The 17,830-nt window shown below is 38.7% G+C and overlaps 1 protein-coding gene across 1 annotated transcript in view; it reads right to left on the bottom strand.

Annotated features, from left to right (window-relative positions):
- Positions 1–17,830, bottom strand: part of ATP2B2 (ATPase plasma membrane Ca2+ transporting 2) — a 438,931-nt gene that overhangs the window by 68,047 nt on the left and 353,054 nt on the right. Inside the window, 1 exon segment of the mRNA XM_030569615.1 lies at positions 17,144–17,378. Coding sequence (XP_030425475.1) covers positions 17,144–17,378 — 235 coding nt within the window.

Below are 17,830 nucleotides of genomic sequence, written 5' to 3'. Positions count from 1 at the left end.
AGGAGTGGAGCATACTTTCAGACATCTGAAAAGGAGCAATACTCGAATGTGGAAACTACAGAACCTGAACCACCAAAAAAGAAAATCAACCTTCTGCTGGTGGCATGAAAATGAACATGTGTCGGTCTGCTTTGCTTTAGATCGTTATTGAGCAGAACCTCTCATCAGCATAGATGCATGTCTTCTGGAATGGTGGTTGAAGCATGAAGGGACATATGAATCTTTAGCGCATCTAGCATGCAAATATCTTGCAATGCCGACTACAACAGTGGAATACAAATGCCTGCTCTCACTCTCAGAGGACACTGAAAACAAGACGTGGGCAGCATTGTCTCCTGCAAACCGTAACCAAACTTGTTTGTCTGAGTGATTGGCGGAAGTAGGACTGAGTGGACTTATAGGTTCTAAAGTTTTGTTTTTGAGTGCAGTGATGTAACAAAAAAATCTACATTTGTAAGTTCCACTTTCATGATAAAAAGATTGCACTACAGTACTTGTATTAGGTGAACTGAAAGATACTGTTTCTTTTGTTTTTTACAATGCAAACATTTGTAATAAAAATAAATATAATGAGAGCACTGTACACTTAGTATCCTGTGTGCTAACTGAAATTAATATATTTGAAAATGTAGAAAATGTCCAAAAATATTTAGATAAGTGGCATTCTATTATTAACAGTGCGATTAATCGTGTAATTAATTTTTTAATCGTTTGACAGCCCTAATAATAATGCAGATGTGGTTTATAATGGTGATATGTCATTCCAGGACACACAGGCTTACCTCAGAATCAAATCTCTCAAGTAGCCAATAGAATATGTATTTTGCTTCCTGTTTCACAGCACAATCAAAATGCCCAACTTCTGGACAACAGTGCACACCCCATGATGCCTTGTTACAATAAAATATGAAAAGACACAGCATAAGCTTTTCCTGCACACCCCAAAATTATCTTCTTTCTGATCTAAATGTTCATTTCAATGAGATTCTCTAAAGGCATCAAGAGTCATTTGGAACTCAAACTGGCATATGCACCCAAATAGATAATACTGTCGATGTAGGAAGAAAAACTTATTTACATCACCTTATAAGCTTCCAGGATATTATAAGTAAATAGGTACCCTATAGCATATCATGTTAATAATTGAGGAATATGCAAAATGGTGAACCAAGTTTCTGGCAAATGGCATTCATTAGCTCACCATGGTTGATTTCAATATTATTAAAAGCACTCTGCCTAATTATTATTTATTAATTGTATTACTATAGTGCTTACAAGACTTAATCATGGACCAGGACCACATTGTGCTAGGTGCTGTATAAACACAGAACAAAAAGAGGAGATTTCACATAAATTCTCCATAGCTCACTATATGATATTGTATTTCAAAAGTTAAAAGGAGCCAAGGAATAAACATTTTGGCCATGCTGTGTTTTATATCATATTGCTTTCTCCTACAATATAGTATGTTTCACTAAGAAGCCATTCAAGGTACAGTTGGGACCGTGAGACAAACAGAACAGCAATTTGTTGAGCTAAGCATCAGAAAAAAAAAGTATTTATAATGTTTCCTCTGTGTCCTGTACTCTCCTGCTATCGTCCTTATTTAAGAATGTGAAAATTTTCTCCAGGATAAATAAGTTCTGAGAAATGAATTCACAGTACTTAAAAGAAAGTTCTGCTGATACTTAAACAGTATATGCTATGACTATCACAAAAGGAAGTGCCTTCAACAGAGCTTTTCCTTCCTTACTAATTCCCATGATTCCCTTAATTTCCCTTAAGACAGAGAAGGGAAATGAGGACCCTGGAGTCCACCTGAATATGGAGACCTACAAGACAGCAATTGACAACTGAACTTCCCGACCCCACAAGCAGATACAACAGGCAGATACAAAACAATGAAGAGACGCCTCATGCTAAACAAAGTGAGACTCATCTGGGTAGAGAGGAAGATAGGTTTGGTAGCTGTAAAGGGAAATCCCAAAAGATGAGCACAACTTTGATGCACATCTGAATTTTTGGGTGCTGATCAAAACTGCACCTACAAACATTTTGAAGGTCACGTAGTTGCCTAAAATAACTATGAATGGCCTGAACTTTCCTGATTGTTATGCTATGTTAGACACTGCATCCATGTTCTCTAACTCCTCCAATCCATACGGCATAACATATAACCTATATTAGAATAAATTATCATAAACACTGATGACTGCTTATTTGTAAACAACTGTCATGCCTCCAGCTGAGCTGCTGATAATGACATTCTGTTGCGACTAAAATTATGTCTAAAATTATTTAGTGAGCAATATTAACAAGCATATCTATATAATCCCACTGCTTTTCTAGTAAAAGAAATACAACAGAAAATGATAGATCAAAGATTGTGAGTTAAAAAAAATTCAGTTTGCATTTCAAGTATTTTGTGTGTTATCGGCACAGATCATTTTAGTCAATAGATAGTGCACTAACATCATTGAGATTGAATACATATCCATCTTCTGATATCTACTGGTTAGTATGCAGGGCATTCATTTTCTATCTGCATTACTATTTATCATTGAAAATCCAATGCTATTTCCTATGCTCTAACTTTACTGTAGAAATAAGAACACCCTAGAAGTCAATGTAAACTAAGAGGATAATCCAATCTCATGCTTCAGTACACAAACCGATAACAAAAGGGGCTGGGAAGGAATTTTTCCATCACATTCAACATTGCACAATTGGTTACGTGCATTGCAAGGGTTTTCACCTTCCTGTATAGCAACAAGTATGGGACACTTTGACATTTACATCATTACAGAGACATTTTTCCTTGCAAAAAAGTAACGACATTCACTAACAAGGTAGAATTAGAAATAAGCCTAATGCTTCTAAAGGAATTCAGAGAGATGATCACTTGGCGGGTGTGACAGCTCATGTGGTCATTTGTGCTGTTCTTCTCTCTTCCATTTACCTGATAAACCAGAGGCCATAACTAGGTGAGCCAAAATGCAGAACACTAAAATAAAAGCTGGGCTATAAGAGTAATGAAACGGAGCTTTTCACGGGCCCTAAGTAAACCAACCCACCTTTAGGATATGACAAGAATATCTGCTGTTTACAGAACAGCTCTCAGTCTGTACAAATAAAGTAATACCATTAACAGGCAAGAAAAAAAGAATGAAGTTTATCTGCCTATGACCTATGTATCTATGACCTACAAGTAGCATTCCCACCTCCCCCTTTGAGTCTGGGCTGGAAACCTCTTTTGGTCAACCTAAAGATACGGTAGCACTGGAAAATAGCGCCAATTAAGCTCATAAGCAATCTGCAACTTGCGTAGGTGGCTCCCAAGTGATTGACTGAGTTGCTAGGTTTTGTTATACTGCATATGTCCTGCTTGTAAATTTAAAATGACCTTAGCAGCAGTTTTGAACAACGTGACTCTCTCACTTACTGGATGTGAGAGATTGAGATGACAGTTTGAAAGCCAGAAGTAGAATATGGGGCACAAAGGAGGAAAAGGATAGTCCCAGTGTGAAGAAGAGAAAATGAAGGATTCTATTTGAAATGCCAGTTCTATTAAGCAAGTTCATGGAGGCAGAACCTAGTTTCATGTGCACATCAAAATAATATCTAAGGAAAGATATAATGCTATTTTCTCAATTCTTATTTTTGGACAGCTGGTGGGCGGTATCTAGTTTAACTCTGTGTAGACTTAAAATACTGCTCATAGTTTATTTATTTATTTATGTAGGTAAGAGACTACGTTGGCAGACTGAGTGGGCAGTAGAAACAGACATCTCCAATTTGTTTCCACAGTACCTAAGCTTACATTTACAAAAAATCAAGTTACTAGCATCTATGAATGTATGGAAAGCTTTCTGGATGTAAGCGTAAAGTAGCCTGATGCAGCAATCTCTATCTGAATCTGTTGACAAACAATGGGCCAAACTGAGATATGACACAAAAGTTGGTAAAAGTTGGGTGAGAAATTGGCGTGTGAATAAGATTCATTAACCATGGCTCAGGGAGGTTGTCTCAAAATTCAGAGACAGCTTTCTACAGGTACAAGACACTGTTTTAGTTGCTTGCCTTCTTGAATATTTCTAAATGTAACATCAAGTACAAAACCTAACCCAAGAATACATAAAAGATGTATGGCACAGCTTGGGGTGAAGATATAGAAGTGTGTGAGAATTAACCAGTATGGGTAAATAAGAGAATTTTCGAGTGGGTGAACCTACATATAAAAGTATAAAACACTCAGAACCAGGTCCCTGCCTACTAGCTCTCAGGCAAGAGAGAAAGACAAAGTTGATCAATAACTAGATTTTATTGCTGCTGAATTCATCCAAACAATTTCTATTTATTATTGAGGGTAATGCAACCACAAGTAGACTTTATATATTTATATATTTATATTTATAATAGGCATAGCTCTCAAACCCTCCAAGAAAGGCGCCAATGGGACACGTTCGGCACTGCAGAGGTTGAACACCACTGTTGCACATGAATAAACTGTAGCAATCCATAAGGTTAGGTCTGCAAAAGTAGTAGAGGCTATTTTTCCACCTGTGCTAACTCCCAGGAGCATCTTAGGCAGGGCTGTCTCTAGGCATCAGCAAAGGAAGCAGGTGGTTGGGGCGGCCAATGGAAAGAGGCAGCATATTTGGGTCTTTGGCAGCAAGTTGGCAGCGGGTCCCTCAGTCCCTCTCGGAGCAAAGGACCCGCCGCTGAATTGCTGCTGAAGAATGAGGCAGCATGGCAGAGCTGCCGCCGAAGTGCCGCCGACTGTGGCTTTATCTCCGTTTTTTTCTTTCCCCTGCTTCGCTGTTTGGAGCGGCAAAAAAGCTGGAGCCAGTTCTGATCTTAGGAAAAGAGGCTTTCCCTCTAAAATGTCATTTAATTTTAAAACAAATACCTGAACAAGTTGCCAGAGTTATGACTTTTCATTATTTTTATCACAGCTCCACGATTTGCCATTTCTTGCAAGATAAATCATGACTTCCACTAATATTAACCTAATTAAAAGGCACATTTATAGTAATATTCTTCACTCTTCTGTCTTTTCCTCCCACAGGATGGTCCTCTAAAATGCTTTAAGGTGCAGTGACAAGGTGGGTGAGGTAATATCTTTTATTGGACCAACTTCTGTTGGTGAGACAGACAAGCTTTCAAGCTTACATAGAGCTCTTCTTGACGGGCAGTGATATCTTTACATGATACTGTCAGTTTTGTTCTGCTAAATTAATGGAGTCCCTGCTAGAAACAACAAATATGGGAATTTGGGGCTGTAATGGCAAATTCTGTCACCTAATTACCCTTTAACTAAAAGTCAGCTATTTCCTTCCTAAGGAGCTATCCCAGAAGAACATGTTTTTTGCAGTTTTGTTTTCCTGAAATACTCTCTGTTCCAAGACATTGTGGCAACTTGTTTTACAATGAGTTATGGACTTCTGAGAGTTTTTAGTTATGGACTTCTGAATGCTGGCTGGTGAGTCTTGCCCACATGCTCAGGGTTTAGCTGATCGCCATATTTGGGGTCAGGAAGGAATTTTCCTCCGGGGCAGATTGGCAGAGGCCCTGGAGGTTTTTCGCCTTTCTCTGCAGCGTGGGGCATGGGTCACTTGCTGGTGGATTCTCTGCAGCTTGAGGTCTTCAAACCACAATTTGAAGACCTCAATAACTCAGACATAGGTTAAGGGTTTGTTATAGAAGTGAATGGGCAGGGTTCTGTGGCCTGCTTTGTGCAGGGGGTCGGACTAGATGATCACATTGATTCCTTCTGACCCTAGAATCTATGAGTCTATGAATACAATTTTTAAATGACTCATTACTCCATTGTTAGTACCATATTAAAATTAAAAAATGGATTGGAAAAAATGGCAAATGCTTTTTTGGCAAATGCTTGGTGAAATTTTGAAAGGACGTAAATTTTACTGAATGCTTTGAAATGAACATATGGAAAATGTTACAACACATTTCAACATTTAATTGTGAGGAATTCAGTTAATTAGTTAAATAATTGTTTGGAAATAACATGTTTTTCTGACTTCATTTTCTTTGATCTGTTAAATAGACATCAGAGTTGACCTCATTGTTAGCATCACTACTCATTTTTTACTTCAGGCTCATAATTCCCCATGAGATAGGAGAGCAGAAACAGTCTTCTCACAAAAACACACTAAGAACAGTCAGATAAAATGAGAGTTTTCAGATCATTTAAAACATAACTGTCAAATCACATTGCAACCCATTCCTTGAGTCCATCATACAATAATAGAATCCTAAAAATGGTTAAACTAACTTAAAATGCTATTTTCTTAACAATATGTTAATAAGACATACTATTTTCATATACTTGCAGATTTATTGGACTTATAATTCATTATAAAATAAAATAATAGTAAAATATGATAGATGTGAAGAGGGTAAATAATCTGCTAGTTTGTTTAGCAAAAGAGGTTTGCTCAATTCTACTCTGCAATATTTCATAGAAAATGACAGACTCATCTAATAAATTATTTTAGATTTTATAGAATTTTATAGAAATGTTATTTTTAATGGACAGGAAATGTTTAATGTCACGATATAGAAGCAATATCACTATGTGCATGACATGGCTTGAAAGATTCACTTACACAGTTGGAGTAGAAGAAAATTTTTCACCATCTGATGCAAGCATATCAGGCTAATTGCATGAATGATAACAGAACTGTTATAGAAATTATATAAAATAGACTATGACAATATAAAGTTTCATGAAGAACATTGCTTTTGTGTTTGGCTTCAAAATTATAAGATGATAGAATTCAAATGAGAAAGAACTATCAGAATATTGTATTGTGCTATGTCAAGTTAAAATTATCTATTCCCCGCCCTTGAAAAGAGCTTGTGTTAGAACCCACTGAGCTAGAACCTGGGACCAAGGGAGTTCTGGGCCACCAATGCCTCCGCATCATCACAGAACATACAGGCTAGGAGGATCAAGGCAGCTAGGAAGATCATGTGAGGCTGTGCTTGGCAGGTAGTACTGCCCAGCAGGACCTGAGTGGGAGCCCCTCACAGTCTCTTGATTGGCTGATGACAGTCAGTGGGGTAGCCATGTGGAGGGAACAGGGGGAGCAACAACAACAAAAAAAAAGGCACCACCTGCTGTGGTGCTTTTACTCACCCGGCGGAGCTCCGGGTCTTCGGCGGCGGGCCCTTCACTCACTCTGGGTGTCTTCGGTGGCACTGAAGGTCCCGCTGCCAAAGACCCGGAGCGAGTGAAGGTCCCACCACAGAAGTGCTGCCGAAGACCCAGAGAGCCACCAAGTGAGTAAAATAAAAGCTTTGCAGTGGGTGGCTTTTTTTTTTTGAATTGATCCCCCGGATGAGTACAAAAGCACCAGGAAATTGACAAGGCACCACTTGCTCAGTCGAGGAGTGGCCGCTCCCCCGAGCTATGCTACTGATGCCAGTACATAAACCAGGAAACCTGGAAGGGGAGCTGTCTGAGGAACACCACCGACTGCCTGCCCATCTTTGCTCCTGACCCTGCTTGCAACAGACTATGGCTTCCAACCCTGGTTTGTCCTCAACTTTGCTATTTGATTGCTGTCTATAACCTAGTACACCACCCTGATCTCCTGGTAGCCTGACCCTTCTTGCCTTCTGATACCTGTTGTGACGCTGCCCTTATAATGCTTTATAGAAATATGCTTATGAGTGTAAATATGACATAACTGAAATATGTTTTATGCTAGATATGCCATGTAACATATCTCTGCAAAGGTTCAGATCTACTAAATATATTCATCCTATTTCTATGCATGTATCATTTATGAGCTTTGGCTCAATGCTTGTATTTAAAGTGTTTGCTGTAGGGAGCACATAAATCAGATTTGGTCAACATAGTATGAAGGGGTGATTCAAGTAATTGGAGTACTTAACTAGCAATGGACTTTGGGAGATACCAATCCACATCTGAGCCTTCCTGGGAATGTTCAAACTAACATGTAAACAATGACGTCGGCCTGCAAAAAAACTGAATCATTCATAGATATGTGACTTGCCAAGGTGACTGCAAACTCCATCTAGCTGAGGGGATTTTATATAGGAGAACAAAGGGGTTTCTACCCACAACAGAGAGACTGGAAGGCCCTTGAAACTCCTCCATTTTGTCTTCAGCTGGCTCAGAAGATGGCATCTCCACCCCAAAGAGATGCCTGAAAGAAACTGGAACAGAGGACAGTAACTATGGGAGTGTGAGTGATTGCTGGACCCAGACTAGAAAGGAGTCTAGTCTGTGAAAGAAGCTTTTTGGAACATCTCTGAGGGTGAGATTTACCTACATTTTGTTTTCTACTGTATTAGGCTTAGACTTGCGTGTTTTTGTTTTATTTTGCTTGGTAACTTACTTTGTTCTGTCTGTTATTACTTGGAGCCTACTTAAATCCTACTTTTATATTTAACAGAATCATTTTTTACTTGACAAGTAACCCAGAACAAGTAATTAATACCTGGGGGAGCGAACAGCTGTGCATCTCTCTCTATCAGTGTTATAGAGGGTAAACAATTTATGAGCTTACCCTGTATAAGCTATAGACAGAGTGTAACAGATTTATTTGGGGTTTAGACTCCATTGGGAACTGGGTATCTGGGTGCTGGAGACTGGAGCACTACTTAAGCTGTTTTCAGTTAAGCCTGCAGCTTTAGGGGGATGTGGTTCAGAGCTGAGTCTGTGTTTTCAGCAGGCTAGTATGTCTGGCTCAATGAGACAGGGCACTGAAGTCCAAAGCTGCCAGGGAAAACGGGCTCAGAGGTAGTCTCAGCACATCAGGTGGCAGTCCCAAGGGGGTCTCTGTGACCTAACTTGTCACATCTGACTCTCTGTTTGCTTTCTGGCCTGTCCTGGACTCTGACCTACTGGTAGCACGACTCCAGTGCTTAATTTGTGCCAGGGCTTGGCAGTTCACAGCCCCAACACCTCTGGGCTTGCCATGTCAGTTATGAAAATAAAAAAATTGTTTGAGCCCCAGCACCTAATTGCAAAATCCCCAGCACCTCTTTCATTACAAATTAAGCCTGCCCCCGGCCTGCTTCACCTCCTGATGCCTGATTCTTGGTTCACCCTCTGGCCCACCTCAGCCCCTGATCTACCAGTAACCTGACTCAGCTTGACTCCCGACTCCTGTTTCAACCAGTAAGTCTGACTGCACTCATCCTAGTCACGACAGCTTGGCCTTGACAGATCAGAATCAAAGCATGTCGAATCATTAGCTCACATTAAATTAGCCTGAGCAAATGGCAAATAGTTACATAAAGCAACAGTGATTATCACAGCTCAACAGACCACCAGAACATGGTGCTTACATCACTATATATAAAGTTCTTCTTTGGGTATCTGTCCACATGGATCGCACTCTCCTGACTCAATGGGTGCACTATACTAAACTGCCACCAACCTGCAAGCAGCACCGTCTGCCATGGCACCACAATCTTAGCTCTGACCTGGTGAGGAAGAGAGACCCGGGGGGCAAGGATGTGCCTTGCAGAGCGAGCCAAGCCCACACTCGCCCTGCAGCAGCAGCTCCTGTCCCACAGGGCTGGACCCGGGTTTTTGCTCCAGGAGTGGCAGCCTGGTGTACAGGGTCACAGCTCCTCTCAGGTTTGGCCCCTCTTTGATGCCTCGTGATACTCTTATGGGTTTCATTCACTGCCATACTGGCCCTTATTCACATTCTGCCCACTATACTATCAGTCACCCTATGTCTATGGGTAAATCTCCACCACCAGGGAACCTCAAAGAGTGGTTCAGTCATCCCAAAGGGAAGATGTGTGGGCACAGGGCCAAGAAATACAAAGTGAGGGGGTGATACTTTGATTAGCAGGGAGATCCTTTGACTCCGTTGGAATTTTCTTCATCTTCAGCAGATGAAGCTGTTACTTCATCAGTGCCATTTATGATAGGTGATTTTAAAGCTTCAAAGATCCTTAAAAGGATGGCAGATACACTAGAAATAATCCAAGAAAAAAAAATCATACAAACTGTTGGATATCTTATACCCAGTTATGTTAGTAATGCCTATTAATGGGGGAATTCTAGACCCAATCAAATATCTTTGGCAGACCCCCACCTTCCATCTCTGCTACATAGAAGCAAGTGGACTGTCAATAACAAGTTCCTCAAAAAAGGTTTTGAGTATTTCTGTATTCACCCAGTTCCAGGATTATTGGTTAATTTATGGCTACAAATGAAAAATCAAGACATCCTGCTCCACCAAAGTCCATCACAAAAGATAAGGAATCAAAAAAGTTTGCTCCTTTTGGAAGGAAGATATACTCCTGGCTAGTTTAAAGGTCAGAATCTCCAACCATCCAGGCTTCTCTAAGCAAGTATGAATACCTTTAATGGGATTACGTTTCCCAGTTCATTAAGTCTTCCCTGTATGCTTTAATTGCTCAAACAACTTTACAAGCAGCACTGGCTGGTGCTGACACAGCCACAAGATCAACGGCTACTGGTGTCACAATGAAGAGAACCCTGTGGTTGGTTGTGCCTGGCATTCCCCAAAAAGTCCAGATGGTGATGGAGAAGTTATCTTTTGAAGGACATGATTTATTTAGCTCAAGTAAATATGTCTATGCATCCAGCTCACAAAAAATATTTATATTTTGTGGTAACAGATATATGTTAACAATTCAACATCCTCCTGTTCAGTCCCTCCACTGCCCCAAAGAACATATGAATGGCCATTCTGGGTCAGACCAAAGGTCCATCCAGCCCAGTATCCTATCTACCAAGAGTGGCTAATGCCAGGTGCCCCAGAGGGAGTGAACCTAACAGGTAATGATCAAGTGATCTCTCTCCTGCCATCTATCTCCACCCTCCAACAAACAGAGACTAGGGACACCATTCCTTACCCATCCTGGCTAATAGCCATTAATAGACTTAACCTCCATTAATTTATCTAGTTCTCTTTTAAACCTTGTTATAATCCTAGCCTTCAGAACCTCCTTCGGCAAGGAGTTCCACAGGTTGACTGTGCACTGTGTGAAGAAAAACTTCCTTTTATTTGTTTTAAACCTGCTGCCCATTAATTTCATTTGGTGGCCCCTAGTTCTTATATTATGGGAACAAGTAAATAACTTTTCCTTATTCACTTTCTCCACACCATTCATGATTTTATATACTTCTATCATATCCTTCCTTAGTCTTCTCTTTTCCAAGGTGAAAAGTCCTAGCCTCTTTAATCTCTCCTCATATGAGACCCTTTCCAAACCCCTAATCATTTTAGTTGCCCTTTTCTGAACCTTTTCTAATGCCAGTACATCTTTTTAGAGATGAGGAAACCACATCTCTACGCAGTATTCAAGATGTGGGCATACCACGGATTTATATAAGGGCAATAAGATATTCTACATTTTATTTTCTATCCCTTTCCCATCCCCCCTTTTTTTTAGCTGCCCATTTAAGGAGACCGTTTGTTCATGTTTACCCTTACCTCAACATTTGTTCAATTTTGGGAAAATCATCTCACCCACTGTGTCTCATGTTACTGGGACCCGTGGCACCATGTATTTTCAGAATATCATATGCCAAACTTTACCTCAGACCCTTTCAGAGGTGGCTGAATTTGCAGGTAACAGATCCCGAACAAGTCCTATCACCTGTTCACTGGCGGGATGATGCAAAAAATGCTTGTCACAGCTTACCTTTCATTTCCCCATCCTTCAGCAAGACACGGATAATAGATGTCTCTAGGAAGCACATCTTGATCATTTTCAGACTCTCAGACTATGTCCCCCTTCAGACTCCCATTAAGAGATAAATGTTTTGGAACTTGGTGCGATAAGTCTGACATACAAATTGTTCCTACCTCTCTTATAAGGAAAAACCACTCGTCATAACAGACATACCACAGCAATGTAAGCAATGTATTTAATAAATAAGCAAGAAGAGGCTAGATCAACTCCTTTTTCTCAAGACTTATTTCTTCTTGGGAGTGGTAAAATCAGAATTCTGAAAAGTCAAAAATCTTGAAATTTTCATGAACTGAAAAATCTGTAAAAATATTTGCATTCGGTCAATTCAAAACATTTCATTTCAATAATTTTGATTTTTTTTATTTTAAACCTCTCTATTTTTAAAATATGTTAACTTATATTTCAAACTGAAAAGTCATTTTGAACGAAAAAATTGAACTGTTTCAACAGGAAATTCATTGAAACAGAACCTTTCCCACTAAAATTTTTGGTTTCGATAAATTGGCATTTTCTGACCCAAAAAACCCCAAACATTTAATCAAAAAAATTGCAACCAGCCTTATTCACAATCTGCCCTCCTTCCCTACTGCAACAGAGTATTTTTATTCAATATTCTGAGTGGCAGCTGGGACCATTTTTATGGGACCACTGTTATGCCCTCGAGGCTCTGCAGAGCATATGCATCAATGGACACTGCTGCTAAAAGATTCCAACCCTGTATGTACGGGGCACATGCACACCAAGAGTGTGATCCACCTGGAGAGAACAACTTGAGGAGCCACCAGTACCGTAAGGTAACCAATCTTTTTTTGCAATTCAGTTGTAAACAGAATTGCCAGAGTTTCACATTCTAAAGAAAAAAAAAACAATAAAAATCCATTTGTAATATGCACTTTGGTAATGAGTAACACTAATGCACAGAACCACTGTAATATTTAAAAATTCATTTATGAAAATATACATTGTTGTCTCCTATTTATAATTTAAGTGTAATAACCCCAGAGCCTATCACAAAGACTATATTATTTTATCGAATTTATAGAAATGGGCCAAACCAAAACCTTTAAAACCAAAATCCTATGAAATTTTGGAGACCAGTGGAGAATCGCAATCCAAGAGCTCAGTACAGTCTCTAAAAAACAAAATGGTTTTGGTCAAGACAAACGACCAAAAAAAAATTCTGTTGAATAGGCTATTTTATTAACATTCAAGAAAATCTTTTTAGCCATTGGATTCAGAAGATCATGCAGTATACAGACTACTTCACACTATTTTTATCCCTATCTTTTAATTGCATAAAGGGAATTAACCTCCAACCTCAGTTAAATAAAAAGTGGTCATAGTAATTTTTTGAAGCAGGCACAGAAAGATTTTCAACAAACACCATCCGGGTGAGCACAATTCTCTTAGCAGAATGGTACAAGGGAGATATTTTAGGAAATGTAAATAATTTTTAAGTTGATGAAATGAGCTCTGTATTACAGTGCCAACTAAATATACCACTAAACAATGAAATTATGGTTTCCAACGTCAGCAGTAATGAGGATAATGAGCAATATTTTTTTAAAGTAAAGTTTTAGCTTGTTATAGATGCGTAGCCGCAGTAATTAAAATCAGAAACAACTCCAATTCATTACAAAATAAATAAGCAATTTGGTGACCGACACTATAAGTCTAATGCTGACTGCACTGCATTTCATCTAAAAGCTGCCAAACCTATAATGGAATGGAAAAAATATGTAATATATCCCTTTGATAATGACCTGCTGTTTCTTTACGGGCTATTTTCAGTAATCAGGTCCTGCATCGTCATCATAACAAGTGGACCCATTCGGATCTTATAATAAACAAGTACCCCAAGGGAACATCAATAAACAATGCATCAAAGCCAGAGTTGTTTGACACTACTTTAGTGCTTGCAGAGATACGAAAAGAAAGCAACACACAAACACTGAATTCACATTTACTCCACACAGTCGGTGAGGGAATTGCCTTTGTTTTTGTCTGGCTCTGAGCAAGAAAGATAAGCTAACAAAATATTAACTAGGCAGAGGTAAACTGCAGTCTCTTTGCAACATTCAAACCCCTTAATACGAGAGGACACAGAAAACAATGGACAGAATGAGTTCCAGGTTAGTTACAAAGTATTAAAAAGAAAGCAATTTTATCACTTTTGGCTACAAAGGAGTTTGATGAAATTACCATGAAGTCAGCATGCCTACAAAAGAGGGACAAACACCTTGAAAGAATATTTAAATAAAATGGAAAATATTTAAGCTATGTGGAAGAAGGGATGAGGCAAATGAATTTGAGGACTGGCAAAGCTCCCCCCTTTATTTACATCAGAGATGTTTCAGTGAGTCATTCGAAAATAGCACCAGATGGTTAGCAGGTATAAACTGGCATAGCTCTGTTGACTTAAATAGAATTATGTTAATTCGGCACAGTTGAGGATCCAACCTATATATTTTGATTTTAAAAATGGTTCATATTAGAATAACACCTATGGGACAGTGTCTGACATAGAATTTATGGCTATTAACTCCAGGGGAGGCAGCTTGTTTTGCCAAAGTTATTTTTAGAAGAAAAAGGAAGATCTGTGTTTCAGTGTAACAAAGATTTCTCTTAAGATATTTAGTCATTTTGGATTCCATTCTGCCAGGACTATTAGGGAAGATGAGGACTACACACCTGCAGGCAGATGTGCTGCCAGAATCTTTTTTGGGGTGGGGTAATGGGATTTACAATCCCAGGCTGAGCACAGGCAGAAAGGAGCGGAAGGCTGATCACACCTCTGTGCAGCTGCCAGGAGTGCCAATCGTGGAGACATGCACCCACAGCTGTGACCAATAAAGAAAACAAGCCCAGCTACAAAGGAGGGAGACAAGAGAGGAAAGAGGAGGCAGCAAGACCTGAGATAGCAGAAGGACAACAGTTCCATGCCAAGCTGCCTCTGAAAACAAGGAGACTGTAAACCCTGAGATTCAGGGGCTGATAGACTTAATATAAATTAAGAGTTTACAATCTGGCCTAGTTGCAGACAAACTGAAGTAGGTAGTGAGGGGAAAGCTGGGACTCCTAGAGAGACTGCAATTTTTATAATTTTTTTACAATTGTAAAAATAACAGAATATACAGAATTATAACAGAATTATAACAAAAGAATTGAAATCATGCATACTCTTCATGGAAATAAACCTGTGCTTAAAACCACTGAGAAACATCTGTATAATGTAAAAACAAACTTTTCAGTTGAATTGAAGCACAGATGATACTGCATATACAAGAAGTAAGGTGAATCAATGCACCTACAAATGCAAGTTCTAATCCCAATGCGACAACTATATCAGGATTTAACATTTCAGCTAAGCAGAAGCTGATCTTCCAGAACACAGAATCCCATTATCTGAAGTAGGGCATATGAATAATTTTCATTATTTGCACTCCATAAATAAGGTGGGGTTTTTTTTGTTATTTTCCCCCCTCAGGGATTCATAAGCTTTTAAAGTGATTAGAACCCAAGATTATAAATAGAATACACATTAGTAGCCATGTTATAGAGGTTTTAAATGTATGACTTTCAGGATTCCTGCATTAACTATAAGTGAGTCATGGAGGTCATCCAAAATGAAACCCAATAAAATCCATTAAACTGTCACAAAAGAACATTTTGACTCCTTGCTTCTACCTAATCCACATTTTATGACAGAACAGGAAGATTTTGTTTTAGTTTTAAAATCAACATTGCTTTAAGTTGGAATCTCAGGTTTAGTTTGGGGACAGAAGAAGGATTAGTGGCCAGAGTTTAGGTGGTATTAGATAAAATAAATGTTCTTTATCACATGAGTGAGTAGTTTATCACATGACTTCAGAAATAGGGCATTTATCACACAGGTGGGTTTTTCTACAGCTTTACTATAGTCAGAAATACAAAATACTGGCTTTATGCAGCATTCAGGGAAACATAGGACTCACACATAGTCCTTCAGAGCAGCCTAATGTGTACAGTTGATGTTATATTAAAAAAAGCACAACACAGTATTTCCTAACATGTACAATGTTGCAGCCAACATGATATCCAGGCAAGGAGGATTCAAACAGAATGATTATGAAACCTACAAAAAAAATCTATCGTGCAAATTAAATGGGATGTAAGAGCAGGAAGGAGAGACATTGCCACCAGACTGCCACAGCCTTCAACACAAAATCCCATTCTCTTTGTAACGGATGCTCAGGTCCCAAAGTGAATTAGAGTTATTCGTTCTATACCACAGAAGTAGTGTGATCTAATGGACTGAGTATGTGACTTGGAGCTGGGAATTCCTTATTTCTACTCCTAGCATTTATAATTTACCTTGGCTTTATCCTCTGTGTTATACTGTTTCCTCAACTGTAAAATGGGAATAATCCTCCCCGCATTTGTTTTAGTGATTAATAATCAAGCACTATATAGAGATATCAGATACAAACCAATGATCCCCTAACCTATCCCCTACATTGTAGTCATAAAGGGAGTGGACACTATTCTCATTATCATGAAATCAGAGTGCCTCTATTTCTTACTGTGTTCTACTATTTTTATATAAAAAGTTATTTTCTTTAAGCTTTCAAATAAAGGCTAAAATCAGCCAAAGACAAAGTATGATTCTGCAGACACTTCACACATACAACACTAATATTGATTTCAACAGGAGTGAAGATTCTAACCAACTTTTTACATATGGTGGCAGAATAACATCTGTGAATTTTAGGTTTGGATTTTTAACTCTTCAGTTGCTAACCTCTCCCTGGCAAAGACACTTGACAAATGTTCTCTTCATCCAAACATAATATTAAAAAAAACTTGCCATCTGGCAACCCAGTATTTGCAACTGTAGTACAGTCACTGATGTGCCAAAGTAATAAAGGGCTATTCATTATTGTTACAGAAAACAGAACTTCCTCCAGAGTAGATTTATTTTATGTTGAAAGCAAATATCAATTCATACTTATGCTTGCAACTTATTTTCTCAAAGGGAACCCATCTCTGTTTCTCGTACAATTTCAATATTGGACCATCACACATTAGCTAACACAAAGTTTCTCCCTTATTTTCTAGGTGACAGTTCACAAGGGGAGCTTTTCTGATCTGACTTCCTCTAAAGTATCCACTGAGACAAAATGAAAACGTTGCCACCTTTTTCTTGCAATAGTTCATAAAACCCTATTTTTGCTATAATTAAATAATGCCAACTGAACAATCAAGGCCTTTTCTCAGTTATAGGGTTTGCACCTAAGTTTTTGTGTCATCCAATTTGACAGTGCTAATTGGAAAATTAAACAAAAATAAACAACTTCAATACAGTTCTTTTAATTGACACTTAAGTATCAGATAGTAGACACTTGAACTTGTAAGTGTGACATACCTCAGGCCTTACTGGATCTTCAATACCAACTACACAAATGCAGGTCAGGTCAGTTAAAATGTCATTTTCACTGTCCCAGTCTGGTTCTGGGTTGCTGCTGAAGTCCCGATATGCAATGCAAATAGTTCTCAGTCCATCGCAGGCCATGGGTTCAATCACTTTCTTCACCATCTCATCCCGGTCACGGGGTCTGAAGACACGAATCTCACCTGTTGCATTAATGATTCTAGAACACCTGTAAGAAAAGAATGTGAATTGCATTTGTTTGGTTACTGGTTTACACTATACCTGATCATTTCATCCAATACCACACTTTTTTTTTTGGTTAGTTTTAATTTCTAGTGCTATCCACAAACAAAATCAACAGATTCATTATTCTAATGCTGGGTAAGAGAATGTACCTATGATTTTAACAATTGTTGGGCAGATATCTGACATTTCAGTTAGACTATGTAATTTCCATTAGGTCCATAATCAGTGAAGAAGTTACAAACAAACTGAAAAAAAAATCTTGCTAATCCAAATGTGTGGTATATGTTCATGTTAACTAACAAGAGGACATTTAGATTTATATCCCTACATAATAAAAGCACATTTCAAAAGTGCATATGTTTACAATCTAATGGGGAGGGAGAAGATGAGAGAGCACAGAAATGCCAACTGCAGTATTCCTGGGCAGCTAACAGA

This window comes from Gopherus evgoodei, chromosome 7, assembly GCF_007399415.2.
Source record: "Gopherus evgoodei ecotype Sinaloan lineage chromosome 7, rGopEvg1_v1.p, whole genome shotgun sequence".
Taxonomy (NCBI): Eukaryota; Metazoa; Chordata; order Testudines; family Testudinidae; genus Gopherus; species Gopherus evgoodei.
This window is presented reverse-complemented; position numbering and strand designations above follow the sequence as displayed.